The following is a 24,708-nucleotide window of genomic DNA, read 5'->3' as shown; positions in this document are numbered from 1 at the left end:
CCTGCTACACTGGGTAACAGTGAAACACAGCGGGCCCGAGCTAACCCTGCTACACTGGGTAACAGAGAAACGCGGCGGGCCAGAGCTAACCCTGCTACACTGGGTAACAGCGAAACGCGGCGGGCCAGAGCTAACCCTGCTACACTGGGTAACAGAGAAACGCAGCGGGCCAGAGCTAACCCTGCTACACTGGGTAACAGCGAAAAGCAGGGGGCTCAAGCTAACCCTGCTACACTGGGTAACAGAGAAACGCAGCGGGCCAGAGCTAACCCTGCTACACTGGGTAACAGAGAAACGCGGCAGGCCAGAGCTAACCCTGCTACACTGGGTAACAGAGAAACGCAGCGGGCCCTGTTGCTCTCCCGGCCAGGATAGAGCTCGTGCTCCAGTCGCCGGTTCTCTGAAAATCTGCTCCTCTTTTTCAGCCTCTTCCAAAAAAAAAAAAAAAAGTGGAGGCGGTATCCTCCAGGGAACAGTGATGCTGTCGCAGTCCGTCAGCAGCTCCTCGACGACGAAGGTCGAAAGAGATTAGGGTGTGTGTGTGTGTGTGTGTGTGTGTGTGTGTGTGTGTGTGTGTGTGAAAGTGGACTTTCTCAATCGCACTTCGGTTTGTCAGCAGCACAGCGGTTCATGAGGGGAAATGGTTTGAGAGGGCCACGCGCACCAGCATCTAAAATCGGCTCCCTTGTAATCCGCTCCCTAGTTTCCCCACTTTGTTTGACATTTTGGAGGGGAGACGGGTGGTGAGCAATCGGCCGGTAGTTGAATAGGAGCCCTCGGTCAACCTTTTGTGTCTTTAAGCGCGGCGTAACAGCTGTTGTTTGTAAAACGGAGAGGCACTTCACCTCTCTGTAGAGAGAACTGCGCCAGGGTTGATGAGCACGCTTTCATGTGGGAATGGGATCTGGGGAGCAGCTCGTCGGATTGGATTTGGCTGTAATTGTCTGAGCGGCAGACGGCGTAGCCACTGAAAAACTGCTACAGGGCGGGGCTGGTGAAGGGGCCGTTTCTTTCAGGCCTTTGATATCTTCCCGTCCCATTTCAATGCGAAGTCAGTTTTGATATCCCCCCCCTAAATTGTTTTCCCTCCAAAGCAATTTTGATATCTCAAGATTGAAATGAGAATAATCTCCGCAGCTTTGCAAATCCCATTTCTGGCGAATGAGCGAAATAAGATTAATGCGTTCAAGAACAGAGATCAGAAACAATGTGGCCTTATTTGATCCTCAATCATCACTTTGCAGACCGGGAGTGGACATAATGAGGATGAAATGACAATAATCAGGACACATCAAACTTATGCCAAGAACCGATTAAATGGGAGGATGAAAGAGTATTTGATTTGACCCCTCAATCATGTATTATTCATTTGGGTGTATGACAACCCTGACATCGATTCAGCCTTTTTGTTTTCAGCCACAATCTAACCACTGGCATCACAATCACAAATGGATGATCACAAATACATCACACTTTCAGTGAGTCTTCTTGTTGTGAAATACTGTTGCAATCTTGTCTATCGCAAAACAGAAAGAGGCACACAGTGGTCTATTACCGTTACTTTAACGGAATACGAAGATACGAAATAATGTTTGGAAATCTGAAGTTTGCCCTTTTCTCCTGACACTAATGCAGGGGAAAAAAAACACCTAAGACCAAATGTATATAAAATAATTTGCATAGTACTGTACAATCTACAATTGCTAAGTTTGTCAGACACTTGTAGCCAAAAGGGGAGTATGTTTAATATGGTTATATGGTAATCTCGAGCTCCAGAGAGACACCGTTACAGTCAAATCCGTGCCACCTCCAGAGTGCACACCACTAGTCATGTGAGATAAAGACAGAGAAGGGGTAATCTGTTTAATGGAAACGTTCGTGCGGTGTAGCCTAGAAAGGTGCGCTTCCGCAGTCTCGGGTTTTCAGCCTATATTTTACACTGCATCTCTCTTCCCGGTTCCAAGGAGGCGTATAGAAACATCAACAGGGGACGGAATAGCAGCGGAGCGCATTTATTTCTCTCTTTTTGTATTAATGACCCCCTCCGCGCAATTATGGCATTAATTAAATTTCCATTATTAACATCCCACCGAAGAGCACGGGTAATGACACACCGCGAGCACCGGGGTCTTCGCGCTCCGCCAGCACATTTGCATATCCGCTAATCAAACGCACGCGAAACCTTAATCCTCCATCCTAGAAACCCTAATCATCGCTATGGAAATTACAGGGGCCGGCTAGGTCCCCTGATTTCAGAAAATTCTCTTCATTATTGTAATTATTTTGTTTTGCTTTTTCCCTCTGAAAGTGATTGCGGCCGTCGTTTTGTGTATAAGGGCTTTGCGCTGCATTTCGCTGCTCTTGTTATAAATTATTCAAATTGTGCGAACTGGTAGAGTGAGCCCCCCCTCTGCGCGCGCGCGCACACACACACACACACCATCCTCTGTACAAATAAGATTTTATTTGCATACAGCAGTGCGCTCAAAACGCATCAAGATCCAATGAGCAAAAACCCCTGACTAAATAATTATATTATGGCTGACTAACAAATGAGAAAACACATTGGCTGTTCATATTAACAAATGGGGAACAGACTTTTTATATGAAGATAAACTATGCACAGGTAGGCAATAAAAACAGACTCGATATGAGATTAACAAATGTTAGATTGCATTAAAAGTTCATTGGAAAATTAGTAAGTACGAGTCTGGTATGAGAAAATGTCGGGTGAGTTAGGATTAAGTAAAATATGTTCATTTTCTGAATTCAGCAGCTCCAACAGAGAATGTCTTTGTCAAGATGTTCAGCACTCTGAACACAAGCGGTCCTGCATTTTAAAAACCCTTTAATTTACGTTTAAACTACAACAGTGGTTCCCAAACTTGGTCCTGGGGGACCTCTGTGTATGCTGGTTTTTGTTAAAACTGCACTTGCAATCACAGAACAATAACAAGCTGTTATTTGCCTTCCATGTTCAGAGGGATAATTTACCCTCTTAGACCACGTTTTCTCAGACAAAGCCATGCATGTCATGAACAAGAAAACTCCCATGTTTCTCATTGTGCTATATTGCAAACTATTTTTTGATCAAATGTTGACTGAGGTTAATCAATGGGCTCCTAATTAGGTTGCTGAACATGCGTTTAATTCCTTTCATAAGTGTATCAACAGAATGCTGGTTTTGCTCGTTATAATTTGCTTTGTTTTTTTAATTCATCATCTTCCACGTGGTTAGTTTTAGTGGCCAGGTGTCCACAATTTCCCCAAATAGGAGCCTATTGATTCACCTCAATCTTCAGGTTGATCACAAAAACATAAATTGCCTTTTTCGAGTTATAGCTTGCAATATAGCAGACATAAACACAATATGACCAGGGGAATTGTATTACTTGTGGCCATGTCTGACATAGCTTGGTGTAAGAGGGTAAATAATCCCTTGTTAATTGTAGATCTGAGGAACAGGGCCGGGCAGGTACAGTTTGGCTGGGCAGGTACAGTTGGACCGGGCAGGTACAGTTTGGCTGGGCAGGTACAGTAGGACCCGGCAGGTGCAGTTTGGCTGGGCAGGTACAGTTGGACCGGGCAGGTACAGTTGGACCGGGCAGGTACAGTTTGGCTGGGCAGGTACAGTTGGACCGGGCAGGTACAGTTTGGCTGGGCAGGTACAGTTGGACCGGGCAGGTGCAGTTTGGCTGGGCAGGTACAGTTGGACCGGGCAGTTGCAGTTGGACCTTGCAGTGATATGGCCGGCACGCCGTGGGATGGGGCAGGATGTGGTCCGTCCGGCTCTGACGGAATGGAATTCTCCAACACTGGCTTTGAAGTTTGGAAAAATCATTCCCAAAAAAAAACTGCTGCAATTCGGTGGATTAACTGCCGTTTGAATGCCCGCTGCTGAACCAGGTTTCAGAAACCAAGCGGCCAAAACTGGGCCAAATTCTTTTCGGATGCGCATTCCCTGGTCATGTTGATAGACGCTGCTCACTAGCGCCACTGTGGTTGGCTCCAGTATAGGCGTTTCAGCCAATGCAAGTCAATGGGAGCAATGTGATTAAAAAGTGTTTTCCCAAAATGTAGACGGAATCAATGTTTTTTCTTCAGCTAATGTCTCCCCCATGTACCGATTCTACAAGTTATTGAGTTATTAGGACAATACAGTAATACTTTGTGGAGGAATCAGGGACAGTTTGTGGAGTCACTCTCTCTCTCACACGGTTAGTGGAGAAGCCGCACTCTTGACTTTCAGCAGTCTCTGGCGCCAAATTGCACAAAATGGCAGCGCCCGTAAACTTGGCTTCCGCGGTTTCAAAAAACGATTTTCACAAGCCCATGGATAGTTAGTGGGTGACGTCAAAGGCACCTGGTTAATTATTTTAATTTTTTTTTTACAATATATAGGAAAAACACAAGAAACGTGGGGTATCGTTGCTCAGCATTCACGTCCATGTCGAGAACATCTTCTGGTAGTCTGGTCCTTCTGCGAGTCAACGGCGACCCCTGGTGGAGGAAGGCAGGAATTGCAGTGGGAAATGAAAGTACACTGTGTGTTGTTTCCTGAAAATGGTCCCAGGGTTCAAGTTCCAGTGGTTGGATTTGTCTAGACACCCGTTTTGCACAATAAGCATGAATTCAGTCTGCGATAATCTGACCACACTTTCATGGGTTGTATGATAAAATGCTATTTCAGAGGGGGAAAGGAGAGAAATGTGAACAGAGAGAAAGGAAAACTATTATTATGGAAGTGGAAAACATTGTTAATAGGAGTAAGTGAAAATGTATTTTATTACAACACAAGCTTGAGCTATATGGTCATTGATGACAATGTGTGGCCCTCTCCCATGGATCTTCCTTGTGGATGCTAGGGAGGCCTGCACTTTTTTTTCTTCTTTTTTTAAAAAGTATAAGCAATCAATGCTTATTTCTCCCCATGTGCTGATTCTACAAGTTATTGTGACAATACTGTAATACTTTGTGGAGGAATCAGGGACAGTTTGTCAGGCCCCTCTCTCGCACACTTAGTGGAGAAGCCACACGGTCAGGACTGTTGACCACAACGGAGGCTAGGGAGGCCTGCAGTTTTTTTTAATGTGATTCTGGGTTCTTCTATGACTTTCTGGATGAGCTTGAGTCAGAAGCCAGAGAGCAAGCGAGTTTCTGGAACAACGCCAGCCGGTTTTCTTGTAAAAATGCAGGATGGTGCAACTAGGAGAACTGATGCCGTTTTTAAGGAGAAGGGTCAACCCCTCTTTGCCCCTCCCCTGCTTTAGGAGTTGAACTTGTTCTGACGTCAAAACGAGGGCCACTCCACTCACTGCTGTGTGTCGAGCAGCGAAGGGGGGTTACGAAAAGGCCAAAAGGAGGGTGATGCATGTGGCCACGAACAGGCATGTTGGCTGTAAGGATATAAGACAAACGGAAATGTTGGAAATCACTCGACGTAGATGAGAACGGACAGTATGTCTGTGCGTTAACAGCTGTTCACGCGCGTTTTGCTATTCATGGATGTGATGTTTTTAACTTGTCGAAGAACCTACGCACTTGTAAGTCGCTTTGGATTCAACGCGTGTGCTTAATGACTGAAATGTAAATGTAAAAATGTTAATGTGTTTCAGCCTGTCTGCGGCCGACCTCTGAAGCCAAAGTAAGTGTCTCATCAGGGAAAAAAGACAGGCAATGTTTCCCCATCTGTGCCATTTTACTCTCATTTCTTTATTATACATTAAATAGGAGTCGTGAAATTTATGACAAAAATATAGCGAGCTCACTACATACCGCATAACTCCTAGGAAACATTAAAGGGTGATGTCACACAGTGGTAATCTTTTTCTGCTCGATCACGACCCATCTCCATTCCAGATTCACACCCAGAAAACTACTCCAAACCAGACTAAAACAGTGTTTGTTTCACTGGAGAAAGTCAATTTTACACACACACACACACACACACACACACACACACACACACACACGCACACGCACGCACACACACACACACACAAAGCAAACTGCACCTTTCAGAATTGTCTATACAAAGGTTGTTAAAATGCATTCCAGGTAAACATTACACATTTAAAACAAACTCAATGGAGACGAGAACAAAAATAAAATTTGACTAAAATAGAAGGAAACATTTCAAAACAACTTGTGGAGTGTTACGTCCCAGCTGAACACAAACCGTTCTCACAATGTTGCTGCAATGTCGTGGCTACGTTATGATATCGACAACACATTCCAGTCGCATTGTGAGGGTGGTCTGTGTGAGGTGGGCTCTGATATGAGGCCAAGGTTCACCATACTTAAAAACATACATCTAATACACTCAATATAAGTTTCAAAGGAGGAAATAAGACGTTACAGGATACAGTTGGGTCAAGGTCAGAGGATGCTTCTGGACTTTTAGAAATTAGTTTCCGGTATGATTCCTTGAACCTTGTCATCCATTAATAGGCATTGTTCTGTCATTGAATACAGAATTTTAGTAATGGAAAATAAGCTTTCAGGAACCCATACTGGGTGGCGCTATAATTAGCTGTCAATCACTGGTTTGTCTGAAAGCTAAACCAGCCGAAATGTTTTAATTCGGAACACGCTACGATTGCTTCAAATCGGTATGTGGTCACCCCATTCAGTTTCGTTGTGCAGAGAATTGTCCCTTCACTAGCATGAGTTATTTATTTTTGCTTTGGGTCTATTGGTGCTTATAGTTGCACTATATCTGCAGTTTTCAATGCAAGCTTAGAAACAAGAGCCGATGAGATCCCCAAATATATATAAAAACTTAATCTCTGAAATAATTGCCAACAAGAAAGAGGTCTCATGTTTGCCTCCTAGAACTGTTCCGTATGAAGGTGCTGTTGCCAGTGAATATTACATGTTTGTCCCCACTGCAGTGACAGTCAATATTAATAAGAGTATTTAAGAGGCTAACGCGTAACCTGTACATGCATATTCTTACGCTGCGAAATGTACTGAATCATTGCGTCAGTAAAGTATAAAAGGTCGCAGGACTTCGGAGTGGCTGTGTTGGCACTTTGCCTTAAAGACGGCAACATTAACCAAACTGGATCCTGTTCGAATCTGTTGATGCGTGCCACCGACAATAGAGTTTAAAAAATAACCAAACGCAGCCAGTGTCTTGACTTTTAGGGTAAGGGAACTTTACAGTGAGATATATTACCAATCACCTGGCGTGCAGTCCCACCGTCGTCGGATTTTCGATTCGATCGGGTCGTTTGAAGGAAACTGAGCGGAAAGTCTAAAGCTTGGCCGTCTTAAGGGGCACTCTGCCGGGGAAGGAGGACTCGTGCGCTTTGTGTTGTGGAGTGGGGAAAACCTGTCGCGTATCAGCGGGAAATCGCAGGGCATCGTTCTTCAAGAACCAGGCGTGAACTTGTGACTACGTAGCACTTGTGTACAGTCCTTTTATTGACTGGATCACTTGGAAGCTCGGGATATTGCTTATGCTACCAGTGCTGCGATATTTAAAACCAGCCGTTATTTGCATATTCTATTGTTTTGGTCAAATTAGCTCCGTCCATCTGCTTTCTGTCAGTTTAAAGGACAGACATATATGTTGTTGGCTTGCTCATGCTATAAAATTATTATTTAGGGTCCTATACATGTTGGCCTATACCAGACCTGGTCAAGTACCATTGGTTTTGGATTCAAATGCTTTTCTTTGCTCTATTGGTCTTGCCTGGTGCATGTGAGTCTGCAAAGAGCAAATGGGCAGGCTTTACACTTGTGTTCCAATACACCAAGCAAGTTTAGTCAAATGCAGAGAAGTATTAAAATCCAAAACAAATACTACTTGAACCCAGGTCTGGTCTATGTGCTTCTACAGCATAGATTCCCAAAACTTTAAATGTCATGTTACGACCTAGGCTACCCATCTATCAGAGTCAGTCCTGCAAAATGAATGTTGAATATAGTTTATTATAACTACAGATATAATAACAAATGTATGTGTTGGATCTCTTTCATCTTTACAAAGTTTAAACATTGTTCACTTTCAGTTTTTTTTGTTGTTCAGTTTTAGCACAAGTTTTCAATTGGGATGTAGGATATTTTAGATACAGACAGGGGCTTCAGAAATGTGCTACCTTTACAATGGTTAATGGTCCAAAGCACGCAAATGCATTTCAAGTAACTCCAAAGCTGTAAGCATCGAAAAATTTCAGTACTACACACAGAAAATCTGATTCCTGTACCAAGAACAAAATAAAACAAAACGAAAAGTGAACTATCTAGTACAGATGGTTTTTTTGGAAAATAAAATCAAGGTCGAGGAGCGACAAACAGAAAGCAGGATGACAGGAGGTTCTGGAAGATTCCGGAATTGGCCCTGCCATATCTGGAGATTTCACAAGCATGAGGGGGTGGGGGGGTGGGGGTTAGCATATAGAGATGAAAAGACAGAAGAACAAAAGGTTCTGTCTGCCATCACTTTTCAACTGTCACTCTTCAGTTAGTATCGGGACAAAATATGTTTCTCCACTTCCTACCTAACCGGGAAATGCACTGCTGGGTCACGAGTTGTAATGCGCTTGTTCTCTTTAGTTTTATGGCACACAGTAATTAGCCTTTTTGTGGAATGCTTTCTAGAACAGTCCATTGGCTCCCCCTCTCAACAGGCCTATCTGAAGAGAAATCTCTCAAAATGAGCAAAACTGACATGCAGGCCTTTTCTGAGAGCGCCATACCATTGCATATTGCCAAAGCCTTAATAGGTTTACGACTACACGGAGTATTAGCTGGTTACAAGCCGTTGGAATTCAGGTTCCGCCCACAAGTAATTCGGTTACGATTTCTTGACCACGACCTGGGATGATTAGCTGTTGGCCCGACCCTGTAGAATCAGGAATCGAACAGGAAGTGTAACTGGATAGATTTCTTTGGCACGCCGTTTGAAAGGCTCACAGCGATGGGCTGATAGACCTCAATAAACATAGTTTGGGAAAAGAGAGGGGGAAAAAATAAAATAAAATCAAGCATTTCCATTACTGTGGCATAACACAAAACATTTTCATAAATATGGGGGGGGGGGGGGGGTAGGATTATAGTTCCAATTATGAGGCCTCTATTAAGACTTTGGTAAGCCTGTTAGTTCATGACAAATGTACAACGACCACAAGTCCTACATTTACGGCTAATGGTGACTGTCCCCTTTATTATGATTATGATTATTATTCGGCCATATTTCATTGACAAACTCTTTCTGAGTGAAGCAGTCTCCACCATTAGACAGAGGTTCTTTTCACATTTATTATGATAAAATACCCGACACCAAGTCTGAAATGCCACACACATACCCTTAAAACTATCACTAAGGTTCATTTCTGATTCCATTAACAGCCTCATTGCAGATAAAATTTCACTGGTCTGCCGACCCTACCATGGCAAATGGCTACACACCACTGGCACTCAGAAGAACTCTGGCTAACCTGTGCTCGTATTTCAGTTGGTCAACTGCAGAAAATATAAAACTGGGATTTGCAATTCAGTTCGTCAACTGCAGAAAACATAAAACTGGGGTGTGTATTTCAGTTTGTCAACTGAAGAGAATGTAAAGACTGGGCTTGTATTTCAGTTAGTCAACTGCAGCGCACTGGAAACTGGGCTTGCGTTTCAGTTGGTCAACTGAAAAAGTTTGGTTTCTTCAACCGTTTTTTTGTGACACTGATTTCAAAACAGGAGTTAATAATTTAGTGTTAATGTACAAAATAATACTTTCAGTTAGGCACATTTTAAGAATTATTTTTTTCTGCTGTCGTTATTCGTCGTGTTCTTTAGTTTCTCGTCGGAAAGGAGAGGCTTATTCACATGATCGCGCACTTCGCCTTCGACTTCTTTTTCTTCTTCTTCCGCCCCTCTTTGCTGGTCTTCTCCTTGTGCTTGCGGATTTCCCGCACTAACGTGTAGAAGGCGTCGTCCACACCCTGCGGTAAAAAAAAAAAAAGAAAAAGTCATTAAAGAGAAGGAAATGGTCAAGCTTAAATGTAGTTTTTGGGGAAAAAAACAAAACAGTTTCGGTAAAAAAAACCCCCAAAAAACAGATGGCCATCAAGGAGATCAGTGAATTCGCAGCGTTTTTTTCCGGCGTTTTCCGCACTTACCCATCACATTAAAACACACTTTTTAAGCTTCACGCAGCGCGGCGTCTTTTCTTCCTTGCTTAGCGTATTTAGCCGGTGCTCTCTGATCTCCCGTACCAGTGTATAAAAGGCATCTTCCACTCTCTGCAGTGCAAAAAACACAACTCTCGCAGTGTTACCTGGGACCACCGGGGATGGGGGCACATAATTCACATCCCGTTTTTTATTAGGCTATTTGTTAGGCTACTCTCACACTCAGGTAGACGCACTTGCGTTCCCCGGCATTGTCACTCCAGGTGAGATTTCTAATTGAGCGTAATGTCATTTTGCCTATTAAATGTGACTAGATTTGAGTGTTAATGTTATTTAGCCAACTAAATGTGACTAGAAAGGCCTGCATTCAACTGGTGACTTTTAGTTTTTGTCTTTTCTTGTTCTGAGAGAAGACAAATTGTACTTTTAAGTCAAATCTTTGTGTTTGCGTCAGTAGCTGCCTTTCTGTTCTGCGTGTGGTGGGAAAGGGAGACGGCAGACGTCAACCGTGAATCACAGCGCCCACTTTCACCCCATACCCATTAGGAGTTGTGATTTCAGCAGTGCAGAGAGAGGGAGAGAAGGAAAGATTGACTGAACAGACGGCATTTTCGACCGCACGGTCAAACACCCATCAGAAGCTTCCAGAGCAGCAGAATCTCAATGCCCCATGCCAATCACAGCAATCCCCAGGCATATTTAGCCAATCACAGCGATTTCCAGGCATATTTAACCAATCACAGCGATCACCAGGCATATTTGACCATTCACAGCAATCCCAGTCATATTCTGTCAATCACAGCAACCCTGGTCACATTCAGCCAATCACAGCAGTCACATTCAAGCTGCATCAAAAGTGAATCCAGCTCTCCAAACCTCTGATTGGGTGCAGCTGCCATGCGCTGTCAGATGCTTACCCACAGCAACCAATCAGCAGACTTCATTACCCACTTAACAACACCCAATTCAGATACAGTAAGTCTCACTTTCAGAAGAACTCAACGTGAACATGAACACTGCCCTATGCAAAATAAACAAATGAAATAATAGCCATTCATCATTATCTTTCGATAAGCTGTAGGAGGGAAACTGAACCACATTGCTACTATCACCAAAGGGAGGTGTGGGTACAGTAACTGGTTCTGGCACGCGATGCAACATCCTTGTCATGGCGATACTGATGCCAATATTCACACTCAGCTTAATTTAAATTTCAAAATGTAATCACTTAAATTTAACCAGACAATTCAATCAATTCATTCACTTTATACATTTGACCTGGAAAGCTGTGGTCGCTGTTATGATCCGTAGCAACAGCAAAAGCAATACATGCATATGCATGTGTTACTTTACAAAAATATGCATGTGTTACTTTGAAAACAAAGAGAATATCACAAAACCCACAGATGCTCATTTAGAATGGGAGAAATTTACATTTCAGCAAGAGAAGAGTCGAACAGCCAAGATTTTTGTTTTCACCAACACCTGGCCATGCACGACAAATACAGTACCCCATAACATTTGGGACACATTTTTTTTTCTGTTTTGGCTCAATACTCAATAATTTTATATTTGTACTCAAACATCAGATGCGGTTAATATGCACATTCAATTCTGAGCTTCCATTAATATTTTAGTTTGGTAGAAATTACAGCACTTTTATACATAGCCAATTTCAGGGCACCATGCTTGGGATAAATGAAGGGAAAAGATTCTGCTTTTTACCGAGCTAAAAAAAATAAGAAAAATAAGGCAGTGTTCCAATTAAAAATAGCCAATCAAAATACAGGTCCTGCAGAGCTGGGGATTCCACATGGATCCATGCTTGGACCATTGCTGTTCAGAATCTACATGACCTTCCATCAGTCTGCACTGGGGTAAACAATCAAATGTGCACAGACAATACAGTGCAACGCGTGCTAAAACAAGTCAAGAATCTGCTGTCAGTCTGGTCTAACTTGAAATGAGAGCAAAACAGAACTGCTCAGCTGACAAGAGGTGACTGTTTGGACAGACAACTTTTGCGTAAAAAGTAACTACGTTTTTGAATACTTCACCAGAAGATTTCAAAAGTACCTGTGGTTTTATAAAGTTCTAAAGTTTCTAAATTAAAATAAAAAATGTAAAGTGGTTAAAACAGAAACAAAAAATTAATTAATCATTTTCCCCTTATGGTAGGGCAATGATTTCTACTGATTTGTATTTTATGTTTTAAATATTGAACAGGTATTGATACATAGAATACAGACACAACTGAAAGTATTATTTGGCCATTGATTATTTGGTCTTTTGTGGTCTTCCAGGTTGTTTGCTATTGCTGAGCTCACTAGTGCATTCTTACTGTACCCAACAGTTGATCGACCCAATGTTTTGACTATATCACGGAGATAAGTTATAGTAATTTTCCACACCATGATGGCCTGCATTGCTGGCATTGACACTGGCCCTCTTGTTCAGAGACAACCATAACAGTCTCCAAATGCATACCTAGGCCTTTTCCTAAATCAAAGCCTTTGTTTATTAGCCGTCTTGTGCATGAACTAATGATGCAAGAACACACAGCTGGCCAAGACACAGCTGAGCAACCAACTGACCAATTACTTTCGGTCCCCAAGTATGTAAATGGCTGCAATTCCGACATGGTTCAGCCCATGTGTATGTAAATACCAACAAATTAGAGACGACTGTCTGCATGTTAAACAAATGTTCACGGTTTCATTTCAAATCCAATGTGCTTGGGAGTACAGAGCCAAAACAACACAAAATGTTGTGTCACTGTCCAAATACTTATGGACTGCACAGCGTAAAAGGTGCTTGGTTTCTGAGTTTGTGACAAAAACCAAGTCCTCCATCTGTGCCCGAAACAGGGGAGGGGGAAAAAATCTGCAGTGCTTTTTGTGTCACATGTACCAGTAGGGGGCGCTGCAGCCAGTGTACACACCCACCAAATGCACCAGCAGTTATTTCACGCACTACAGGCCAGGAGACACTACAGCAGAGCCAGCACCACCCAGAGGGAGAGGCGTAGCGTTGGTCAAAGCCAATCTCAGCCCCAGCAGGAGAAAGCCAGCCATGTTCCAGTACTGGCAAAAACGCGACCAATCGTGTGATGCCACGTAGAAGCAGAACAGGTGGTTGTGAGGGTGCGAGCCGTAGTATTTGCGGAGCCCATGGTGATTGTAGCTCACTTACAAAATGGCGCTGGGATTGGTTTAGAAAAGGCTGAGATATCAAGGTTGAAAAGCAACGTTTTACATGGGAGAGCTGACCAATGTAAACGTAGCCTGCGCTACCATGCTTTGTGTAATATTTCCAAAGTGTCACATTTTGCAGCGTCCATCACAGAGTATTTGTCCGACCAGTCACCCTACTCTAACTTCTCCCCTTTCCCCTGTGACATCGCCCCAATATAACTCCCCTTCCTCTATATTATCGAGAACGGACCGAGAAAAATGACTGGAGGCGGCAGTTTGGGTGAATACAACTCCAAAGCTCCAGTTATGTCAAATACTGTGATTGTGATTCTGAGAGAAAACAATTTGTTGCCATTACAGTGTTCTGCAGTTCTGCAAGATGCCTCCTTTCATTTTAATGATTGCATGCCAGTGACATCACTTCATGTGGTGTTTCACAGACACAGACTTTGTTGTGACACGTGAAATACTGGTCATACCAATTATACTGAGGGCTAGATTAAACATACCAAATTAGAATTTTTTTTTGTATGCATTTCCCTCTTTAAAAAAAAAAAAGCAATGTGCAATGTGTTCCTGGCGAACCTGACCTGCCTTTTATTATCTCATTTCCTCGTGAGGAGAAAGTGATCCTTGACCGACCGCTCCACCCTTTTTAAGTATTATAATGCTCCGTCATTACAGTAAATGACGGAACATACCAAACTGTGGTTTTGGGTGGGGCTTCGGGTAGGGCTGCCTCTGTCAGCCACCTTCGCCTGTCTTTACCTGGTGGAAGCGATCCTTCACTCTTTTTAAAGGTTCGATAGGTAATTGTCAAGAGAGGAGTAGCGGCAACAAACGCCTTCAAACCGCAACACTGTTTATTCCTCCCCCCCCTTCTCTGTGAACGCGCTGACGATGAAACGCCATTGGCTGCGGCAATCATTTAAACCAATGAGCTTGAATTACTGTATTGCTGTACGATGTTTCGGTACGGATTGCCGGCCCGTTAACTGCATATTTTAAAACCCGAATTTAAGGACTATAAACACAGGCTGAGGGTGAGTCAACATGTCAGTGAGCCTTTTTCAATGATCGGAATGGATTTTCAATGGTCTTGTAACAATGTTTTAACACAAAAATCTTACCTATTGTACCTTTAAGTATTCTGAGAGAAAAGTACCGAACGATGGTTTCTGGGTGGGGCTTTTTTTTTTTTTTTGCGCTTACCTGTCTGGTTTTAGCAGAGGTCTCGATGAAGGGGATTCCGTAGCTCCGAGCCAGGTCCTGAGCCTGCTTGGTGTCCACCGTCCGAGAGGGCAGGTCACACTTGTTCCCCACGAGCACCATGGGAACGTCCTCGGAGTCTTTCACCCGCTTGATCTGTTCTCTGTGGGGGGGGGGACAGGACACACGGAAGGTTCCGGAGATGAGACGGGTAAGGCTGCTTTGCCGAGGCGTCGCGGTTAAAACAACACCGCAGTCAGAGAATTGAAAACATGGGAGGAGCCGTCACGCTGTTTGGAGCGGCGATAAACTTGTGATTATCTTTACATTGTTCATCTGAGGTCCTTTCGGTTTTTGACGGCAGTTTGGTCTCATGGTATGAACATCAATGTTTTCCTTGAACCTCCTTGAAAGCTCAGATTCATGCTTGTGTGGTGTCTTGATTTATTCTTTGGCTGGTGAACTCTAAACTCAATGTGCCTCCACCTGTCATAGTGCGTGTCTCTACCTGTAGTGCTTTGCGTCTCTACCTGTAGTGGTGCGTCTCTCTCCCTGAAGTGGTGCGTCTCTCTCCCTGTAGTGGTGCGTCTCTCTACCTGTAATGGTGCATCTCTCTACCTGTAGTGGTGTATGTCTCTCTACCTGTAGTGGTGTATGTCTCTCTACCTGTAGTGGTGTGTCTCTCTACCTGTCGTGGCGTATGTCTCTACCTGTCGTGGTGTATATCTCTACCTGTCGTGGTGTATGTCTCTACCTGTAGTGGTGTATGTCTCTACCTGTCGTGGTGTATGTCTCTATACCTGTAGTGGTGTATGTCTCTACCTGTAGTGGTGCATCTCTCTACCTGTAGTGGTGTATGTCTTCGAAGGACTTTGTGTTGTTGATGGCGAACACGCAGAGGAAGCCCTCTCCGGTCCTCATGTACTGGTCACGCATGGCGCTGTACTCCTCCTGACCGGCCGTGTCCAGGATGTCCAGCAGACACGTCTCTCCATCGATGACCACCTGCTTTCTGTAGGAGTCCTGTGTGGGGAGAGGGGCAAGGAGCCATTAGAGGGGGAATTAACCACCAAAACCGGTCAAAAAAAGGACAATATCAATGGGAAGACTCAGCCCTGGTCGTGGGCTAGCTGATTTGACTAAGCAGGGGACAACCCCCCCCTGAAGCGATGTGGGCCTTCCTCAAGGGGGGATGCTCAGCTGTGCAGATGTTCTTGTGGGACTGAACCGGGGATTGAACTACTAACTGGAACTCTTGGGTCCCAGTCATGTACCTGAGCCACGATGCTACAGGCTGCCCCAGTCATGTACCTTAGCCACAATGCTACAGGCTGCCCCAGTCATGTACCTTAGCCACGATGCTACAGGCTGTCCCAGTCATGTACCTGAGCCACAATGCTACAGGCTGCCCCAGTCATGTACCTTAGCCACGATGCTACAGGCTGTCCCAGTCATGTACCTTAGCCACGATGCTACAGGCTGCCCCAGTCATGTACCTTAGCCATGATGCTACAGGCTGTCCCCTACAGTTGCAATCGACACAAGTCATCAGTTTCAGTGTGTTGAGTTGATCTAGTGGTGAAACTGTGAGCGTGATGGTGTTGCCCTTTGGATCTGGCTGGTATCTGTGTGTTTTATTTTTGTTTTTATTGTATTTGTATTTTGTTTGTTGTACACCCAGGAGCACAAGCCAAACGAAAGCATTGTAATCAGGGAGACATTACCTCAATGGTGGGGTCGTACTCGTCCACAAAATGGTTCTGGATGAGCTGGATGGTCAGGGCACTCTTCCCCACGCCTCCAGCCCCCACCACCACAAGCTTATACTCGGTCATTGTTCACCTGTGAAAGCAAGGGGGGTGAACACTCAGCATTAACATATGCATCCCAAAATCTTCTCCGCCCTGCCCTGCCCCAGCCCTAACATTTCTCTTTGGCCTTTTTTTTATTTATTTTTTTATTTTTTAAGAAACGATATTTATCTTCTCGTTTTCTCATAATAATCTTCATTAACCTTAGCTTTTCCATCCTGATACTGTACGACTTGTCCAATTTGGTGGTAGTAAACAAGCAATAAACAAAATTATTTGTTTTCAAAAGTCCTGTATGGGGTCATTCTGACAGCAGCGAGCCAAATAAAATGTAAGAATTTAGGACCTTTTATTTTTCATCTCAAGTGCTGTGGGTAATTTGAGTTGTGAATGAATATAACGTAGGTCTATGCTAAATAACACTGTTGCTTGTGAATGTAATGTATGCTTAATAATACTATTGCTTGTGCATTTAGCATATGCTAGAAAACACTGTCGCTTGTGATCGTAGCTTATGTTAAATAACATCGCTTATGAATATAGTGTAGGCTATGTTAAATAACACAATTTCCTATGAATGCTGTATGATTAATGTGCACTGTCCCTGATAAAAATTAGCACTAAAAAGCACTTGTGAATGTAGTGTATGCTAAATCACACCATCATTGCGAATGTTGCATATGCTAAATAACGTTAATTATGAATGCAGTGTATGATAAATAATAGTCACTTTTGAAGGTAGCGTGTGCTAAATACCATCGCTTGTGTAGTGTAGCTTGGTAAAAAAAAATAAAAAATTCAAATTATCGCTTGCTATTTGACAATTCCGTCAGAACTAACCCATAATGCAAACTAACCTACAATCTTCTATGTGTTCGTGGGATTATTTTCCACCTGGAAGTAGCACTTTAACCTGCTCTGCGGCAACAGGTTTTGAATATAGTCAACGCCTCATTTTTACCCAAGGGAAAAGCTCATGTGCCTGACTTTCGAAATAGCCCTAATAAAACACTAAGCCAACTTTCGGTCCAAACAACCCCAAGAATTACAAATCCATTTATAATCTTCTGTTTCTTTGCGGCAGCCCAACAATTACTCACTTATTTGAGTTTTCATGATATTTGGTTAAAACAAAAAAAATCCTATCAGGCTTTTGCAAAGGTCATAGTACAATATCAGCTCCCGTAAAAGTTAACGGTGTGTTGATCCTATGTGTTCCTTTGCTGACTACTGTGTTAATTGTCGAATTTGACACAACTGTCCAGCCAATTATTATCATTGGAGAAGTTTGTGTATACATGGATACACAATGTTAGATCACGCCCAGAACAAGTGCGTTTTGTTTGGTTGGGTTAGAGAAGCGGAGGGTTCCCTGTGCTTTTGAATTTATCTGCAGGGTACCAACTAAATGCGTTAAGAGAACCACATGCATGCACTGAACTCTGGGAAACGGTAGCGCTGACCATTATTTCCCAGAACAGCAAACAAACCTCTAAACGAAGATTTTAATGTGCAGCCGGTAATTCACATTTAGTCATGCTATTATTCTTGCCAACCACCTTTTTTTTCCTTTTTTTTTTTTGGTAGAAAGGCCCGATCTTTCTCTCTGTTTCGAAAACACCCTTGTCATGACCTGCCCCCTATGCTGAAAAGCGTATGCTTCTTCATGACACCACTGAAGCACAGCAGGGGCAGGTTGGACTTTATACTTTAAACGAACCCCTGAAATTGGACCCCAGCAAATAAGTTAGCTAAAGTTCTCTCTCTTTTGACGCGATGTCAAAAAGTGTGTGCGAAGTAACGTGAAATTGGTATTCCTTTCTGACACACACACACCCGTTTTGAGCGGTAGAAAACTGAACAAATTAAGATTGTTCATTCGTCTAGTCCAAACGGTTTTTGTCCAAATGTTCGACTTAAACCAGAACGCCACTTTCAAGGATTATGAACATGGTGAAAGAAAACCTGTCTGCCCTTCCCTTAAGCGACAAGCTAAATACTGAGACGACGTCAAAAAAAAAAAAAAAAAAACTTGAAAAAATAAAAACTGGTCTTTGCCTCGAAAGCACCAAATGGGCTTTCTGTAGTACGGCTGACTCGGACTTTCACTCCACCCAGTGGAGATAGACCCTTTCACTGCCATGGGCTGTCTGCTCATGCACACACTTTCCAAAGTTAAAACGTCCCTTCTGCTACAGCCCAACTAGAATAATAACGGCCTCTTGTCGCGTGCGTAAATCCGAGACCTTCCAGATATTTACGTAGAGAAGAGAAATTGCCTCCTTTCCATTCTATGGAGTTGTAACCATTACTGCAATGGTAGGCCTACAGCTACCGAGGTTGTAACCAAGTCATGTTGGTGTTGGCTGAAATACGATACTGTCAAGGTGTCACACCCCGATTATCAACTACTACGAGGATCTTGCTGGCACCCCCATTACCAGATATCAGTCCAAAACCGGCTTCTCTACAGGTCTAATCAAAGCACATCAAAACACAGTCCCCATTCCTCTCCAGTACCTGTGATTTATTTTTCTTTCTAAAGCTGTAAATAATATTTTTTAATATACATTTTTGTGCATTTCTAAATATTCCAACTGAGCACCTAAAAAGGTTTTCTAATGCTCTGCACGGCAGCCTAGATTACAAAAACATTGTACTTCTCCACCTCAAGCAGCAAATAATATTTTGTGTTTCCGAGAGCAAATGTGAACACAACAACTTATCACTATATATATTCTGCTATTTCCTGGTACGTGTTGAATTAGGATCGTTTTCAGGCCAAAATGGACCGTTTCAGCACTCATTAGGCCTATTCAAACTCACTCGAGGGGGATTTTTTCTTTACCCCCGTCAGTCGGCTGCTTCTTTCGTTTCATTCCACACGTTAGTGCTAGAACTCGCATCGTTTCTAATACACATACTCTCTACTCTGAGCTCACATTCCGACACTATTTCTTTGTCATTAAGGTAAAAAATAAAAATAAAAATAATACCACGTCAAATGTGACACTATGTAACATAGCTTGCTGCCTCATATCTACATTGTAAGACTACTGCCAAAAGCCAGTAAATCAGCCAGTGACGCAAAACAAATGCAGAGCAAAGAAGAATACGGACGCTGGAATTTACAACTATATCCAGGCATCTGGACCTATGCGAGGCATGTATGCTAGGTGTACCTATTGTATCAGATATTGGTGGCACAGATCAAACACGATATAGGCCGACTGCTTTGAAGCGGCATTGAGGGTCTTCTGTATAATTTTGCTGGCCATTTAATTCTGCCACCGATCGCAATGTCAACCGTATCTGCTCGGTGGCATTAGCCTGCAGTGAGCGAAAGCAGGAAAAGGTCCACATGGGCATTGCAGACCGATAACCTATACGATACAGAAAAACTACTTAATGCAGTTTATTGGTTCTTGCCTGTAGTGTGCGTTTAGCAAACCGCAATTTACTGAAACAAAGCCTTTACAGCCCAAAAAAGTTGACATACCAAGTCATACTTTTGGAGGGCGCACCGCCATAGTAGGTTACGGCATAGGTCTGCGGTATAGGGCCGTGTACGAATGAGAAACCAATGGGCGTTATACTTAACACATTCCTTTAAAAACGTAACACTAATTTAACGAACGGCGAAAGTCCCCGTATATAATCGAGTGCATGTACAGAAGAGCATACAATTTGAGCAGAGTGTCTCGTTTCCAACCCCAGGTCTCCCTAATTTACCTTTTTGTGTGCAGTTCCGCGTCCAAAGTACCGAAAACAAGTAGCCTATGTGCGGTCACAGTCCTCTACGGCGCGATCCCGGCATCTTTGAGTGAAATGTGAAATTGCCAAACAATGTTTCTACCTATAATCCGAATATTGGGCTACGGGGAATCCGGCCCGTTTGCATTAAAACAAATAACAATGCAACTTTTCTACCTCCAATTTGCTCAGTTCACTACACGAGTACGTCTGGCCCTCATACGAAACTGGGCGGGTAGCTACTGCAGAAGGAAGCTCTTCATGCCACTTACCTATAGCTAGAAAGCGAAGCGGGGCGGCCAGTCGGCTCGGCGATTTTCATTCGTTTTCTCTACCCTGTTGTGTTAAAGGAATATTTCAGTTCTGATCCCCGGACACTGGATGTACATAAAAGGTACACGACAGAAACATGACATAAACTCAGGCTTGCGTGTGTTGAAGACAGACCGGCTGCTTCTATCATAACTACTGGAGCCGACAAATGGGCGTCACGAGGCTCATAGAAAGGACTGCCTAAAATAGAGACAATACCTAGGTCGAATGTTGGGACAATTTTCTAGAATACAGGTTCTAAAGCAGGCCATTACATATTCAAAGGCGTTAATTGCATCATGTTGGACCACAAGCAAAATGACACTAAATAATACCTAGAAATAGCCTATGTAGGCTACTTAACTTAAAACATATATATATATATAATGTCCGTTTATTTGCTGGAAATAAACATTTTAAATGGCTTAAAAATAAGTATCAAAGTCTGAAATGAGGATCACCTTGGTAACCACTAACTACCCCGTGTAATTATTAGTCATGGTTACTTAAGGGGGGGCACACAATCATAATATTGCTTATTATTTATACATGGACTGTCTGAGACTACAGTTTCTTGCAGTAAGCCCAGCACGGCGTTTAAATAGGCTCTATAAATACACCCGGAACATGACGAAAAATACGTCATTGTACAGCAAGAGCCTGATTGGTCGATCTCATGCCAGTTATATTTTTTTGTTGAACAAGGGGCGCGGTCAAATAGCTGCATGTACTTCCGGAATGTAACGAGTTACCAGGGCCAAGGTCTGATGACGAAATAACTGGTTGCGCCAGGCTGTGTGGTGCTGTTGTTGTGGGTTGTTTGCTGAAAGTATCAGATAGTTTGAACAGAAAGCAATATCGTCCAGTAGAACTTGCAGTATGCGTACGGGCAAACCGTTTCCCTGCAAACCGAACGACGTCTTTCCCTTGGAGATTCATGCTGACGTCACCATTCCAGGTTCCATTCCTCTTGACAAAGCAAGTTCAGCAGCCTTAATCTCTGTAGCTGTGAACGTCCCACAAATCATGTACTCCCAATTGCTGACATGTACAGGCTCGTTACAATTAACAACTAACAATTAAAATGAGATATAAAGATGTCTCCATTTATAGATGCTTGTAATTATGAAGTCTAAAAAAATCAAATCACTGGTGTTTGGACCTCTGTTTTACAGCTAGACTCCATTGCAAGTTTCAGCTACGGGAAATATGAGACAACCGAAAAAAACTGCCATTGTTAGTCCACTTCGTGGCTATAGAACAATATGCTACTCTTAAACTGCGGTAGAAGTTAATGCTCGTCTGTCTGGTAGTACATTTTGTTTTCCCTTTCACATTTCCAACATTGCCATCTAAATATGTTCATGCAATATCCATTTAATATGTGAAAAATAGTAGATTAAGTCAGTAGACATGTGTTTTATGTGATACTGACATAACTGGTCTGCTATAATATTAGCATTATAATCTAATCTAATCTAATCTAGTCTCAAAATGTGCTCCATTTCATACAGCGTGTAATGCATGCTTTGGTAAACGTATTGCATAGAGGATTTCTTTATATTTGGAGTACACGTGTACACGGTTTCACAGCCCGCAGATGTTGGCCATTGCAGACTCCTAGTTCACGTTGACAGTCCCTGTCTGTGACCTGCTGCGACCTCAAAATGGATGCCTGCACTTTAATAGAGCATGTAAATATTAATGTAGAATTAATTATTAGTATTTATTTCTTTGTCATTCTTTTTTTTTTTTTTAATGATTTTTTTTACATGGATGTATTCCAATGAAGTAACTAAGAACAGAGGTTGGTGTGAAATCTGAAAAACGATCGACCCTTGTCACACGCCTAAGGGCCTTGCTCAAGGGCCCAATGGCTGTGCGGATCTTATTGTGGCTACACCGGGGATCAAACCGCCGACCTTGCGTGTTCCGGTCATGTACCTTAACCACTACACGACGCTTACTAGTTATGGATGTGATGCTTTAGCTTGTAGAAGAACCTATGCACTTGTAAATCGCTTTGGATTAAAAGCGTCTGCCAAATGACTAAAATGTAAAATGTAATGTAAATGTACGCTATGCATCACTCCCCTGTGTGAAATAAAAATTCCCCTAAAACCCATCCATTACCGGACCGGCTCATCCCTGGTTCCTCCCAGTGCTGTCCTGCCTGCGGCTGTTCCTCCAGCTGCTCCATGTCTTTGTTTGGCTAGGTAAGCAGTTTATTTTTTGCGTGTTGCGGTATTACTATTTATAAAAAATAATAATAATCTGATGATCAAATAGGCACTGGTCCTTATCTTTGTTGTACAGGTAGCAGTCAAAATTGTACTTCCATCTTCCATCTTTCAGCGCACTTATCCCTGGTTATCGGTATGCATTTGCACTTTGCTGTACAGCTAGAAGCTAGAATACCCATTACATTACATTTCATTACATTATTGGCATTTGGCAGACACTCGTACAGTTGATTAGACTGAGCAGGAGACAATCCTCTCCTGGAGCAATGCAGGGTTAAGGGCCTTGCTCAAGGGCCCAACGGCTGTGCGGATCTTATTGTGGCTACACCGGGATTAGAACCACCAACCTTGTGTGTCCCAGTCATTTACCTTAACCAGTACGCTCCAGGCCATCACCCAAGTTCAACAATACAATATCTAATACAATTCAACAATATCTATATATAACTATGTATAAATATACAAGGCTAATCATGGTGGTGAGGTGGGGGGGAAAGGTGCAGCCTGAAGAGATAAGTCTTCAGTGTGCGTTTGAAAGTGGTCAGAGACTCTGCTGCTCTGAAGCTGTTGTACGAAGTCCCTGCACAAGCTCTGATCTCCAGCTCGCCGGCTCCGACACCAGAGGGCTGTTTCAACCACAGACAGGCCTTAGTACTCCGTTAGTCTCCCACCTGCAGAGTAACCGTAACTGCAAATGCAAGCAGAAAATGTGGGCAAATCAGAACTCAGGCAACAGGGGCGACAGTCAATACAAAGGCACAATACACTGCCCGAACGCAGAGACAGTGGCTGTGTTCAGAACCGCATGCTAGCATACTGCTCGTATTAAATTTCAGGCTGATTTTCATTGTAGGATGTTTAGTATGCTGTATGCGGTTTCGGACGCAGCCAGTGTCTAAGGAACAGTGCTGGAGTGGAGTATAAAAAATAGAAGAATAAAAGTCTCATTCACACTCTGACCACCAGGTGGAGCCACATACTCAATAGCTGAGATCATGGTGACGGCCAATGCGGGTAGTCTAATGGGAGCTGGTATTCATGTTTGTAAATCAGAAACTATTTTGATTGATTTTCTAACCGACCAAATGTAATATGCTTTCAGTTCTTTCACTCTTGTCTTGAGTGAGTGTGGAAGGGAAAGCTTGAAGTGTGTTTGTGTGTGTGTGTGTGTGTGTGAGTGAGAGAGAGAGAGAAAGAAAGAAAGAGAAAGATGTTAGAGAAAAGGACCCTGTGTGTTAGTGGGAGAGAAAGGGGTTGAAGCAGCTCTGTGCTGATGCACAGGAGGGGGAAGGATGCAGTTGTAAGCTTAAATTGGTATTTTTGATTTTCTCTGAACCTGTAGTGCTGCATATTTTGGATAGTTGTTCTGAACACGGCTCTTTGGGGAACTTGAATGAGTTGTGTGAACTGAGGAGATTGCACAAAAGTTTGAGTTGCATTTCTGTGCTAGTTGAAGGTTCAGAACTAAATTAGATATTTCTATAGATAACAGAATACCAAGACAATATGGTTTACTCTTTGAGCTATTTTCATGTAAATATACTGTGACTGATGTCAAGAACAAGCACACATTTCAGTTACTTCTGTTTTGCGAGGTCACTGAAAATGGGGGAAATAGTGCTTGAAAAAGCACTGGAAAGTCCTTATCAGTTAGAATAGTTATTTCATGATGTCTGTCTGAACCCTGCTAACAAAAAAAGCGAACCAAAGGGGAAACAAATTCAAACATCGGAGGAGAGGTAAGAGAGAGTCATCCAAACAATGGAATAAAATAACAGAGTAAGTAGCCTGTAGCGGAGTGGGATGGAGATGAAGTGAGGGGATGTGGGAAGGACTGGGAATCTGCAAATATAATCACATGAAGACTAATTCAGTAAGTCCTGCACCTGCACCTGCAACATGCTCTGTTCATTTTCAAAGAATTTAAGTTTTAAAATTAAAGTATATTTTATGTTTATATCAAGCGGTCATATTTGTTTAACACACTGCTATACAGTAGTGTGCAGTGGTGATTATACACCACCACGTTTGTCTAAAAGGGGTCCTAATATATTAC

The 24,708-nt window shown here is 43.0% G+C and overlaps 2 protein-coding genes across 5 annotated transcripts in view; one reads left to right on the top strand and one right to left on the bottom strand.

The window, feature by feature from the left end:
* The window catches only part of ints13 (integrator complex subunit 13), a 70,421-nt gene that overhangs the window by 29,575 nt on the left and 16,138 nt on the right, over positions 1-24,708 (top strand). The gene's annotated exons all lie outside the window — the stretch shown is intronic.
* Positions 5,692-20,586, bottom strand: LOC133118807 (GTPase KRas). 2 transcript variants are annotated; one of them, XM_061229057.1, is made up of 6 exons: positions 20,370-20,586; positions 16,258-16,375; positions 15,378-15,556; positions 14,537-14,696; positions 10,119-10,241; positions 5,692-9,941 (listed from the first exon to the last, which is right to left on the bottom strand). In XM_061229057.1, the coding sequence occupies exons 2-5, from the start codon at positions 16,366-16,368 to the stop codon at positions 10,122-10,124; spliced, it is 570 nt and encodes a 189-aa protein (XP_061085041.1). In that variant the 5' UTR covers positions 16,369-16,375; positions 20,370-20,586; the 3' UTR covers positions 5,692-9,941; positions 10,119-10,121. The 2 variants fall into 2 exon arrangements, with proteins under 2 accessions (XP_061085041.1, XP_061085040.1); XM_061229056.1 differs by lacking the exon at positions 10,119-10,241.

The sequence above is a fragment of the Conger conger genome, chromosome 19 (assembly GCF_963514075.1).
Source record: "Conger conger chromosome 19, fConCon1.1, whole genome shotgun sequence".
Classification (NCBI taxonomy): Eukaryota; Metazoa; Chordata; class Actinopteri; order Anguilliformes; family Congridae; genus Conger; species Conger conger.
Note: the sequence above shows the minus strand (reverse complement) of the source record. Positions and strands in the feature narration are given on the sequence as shown.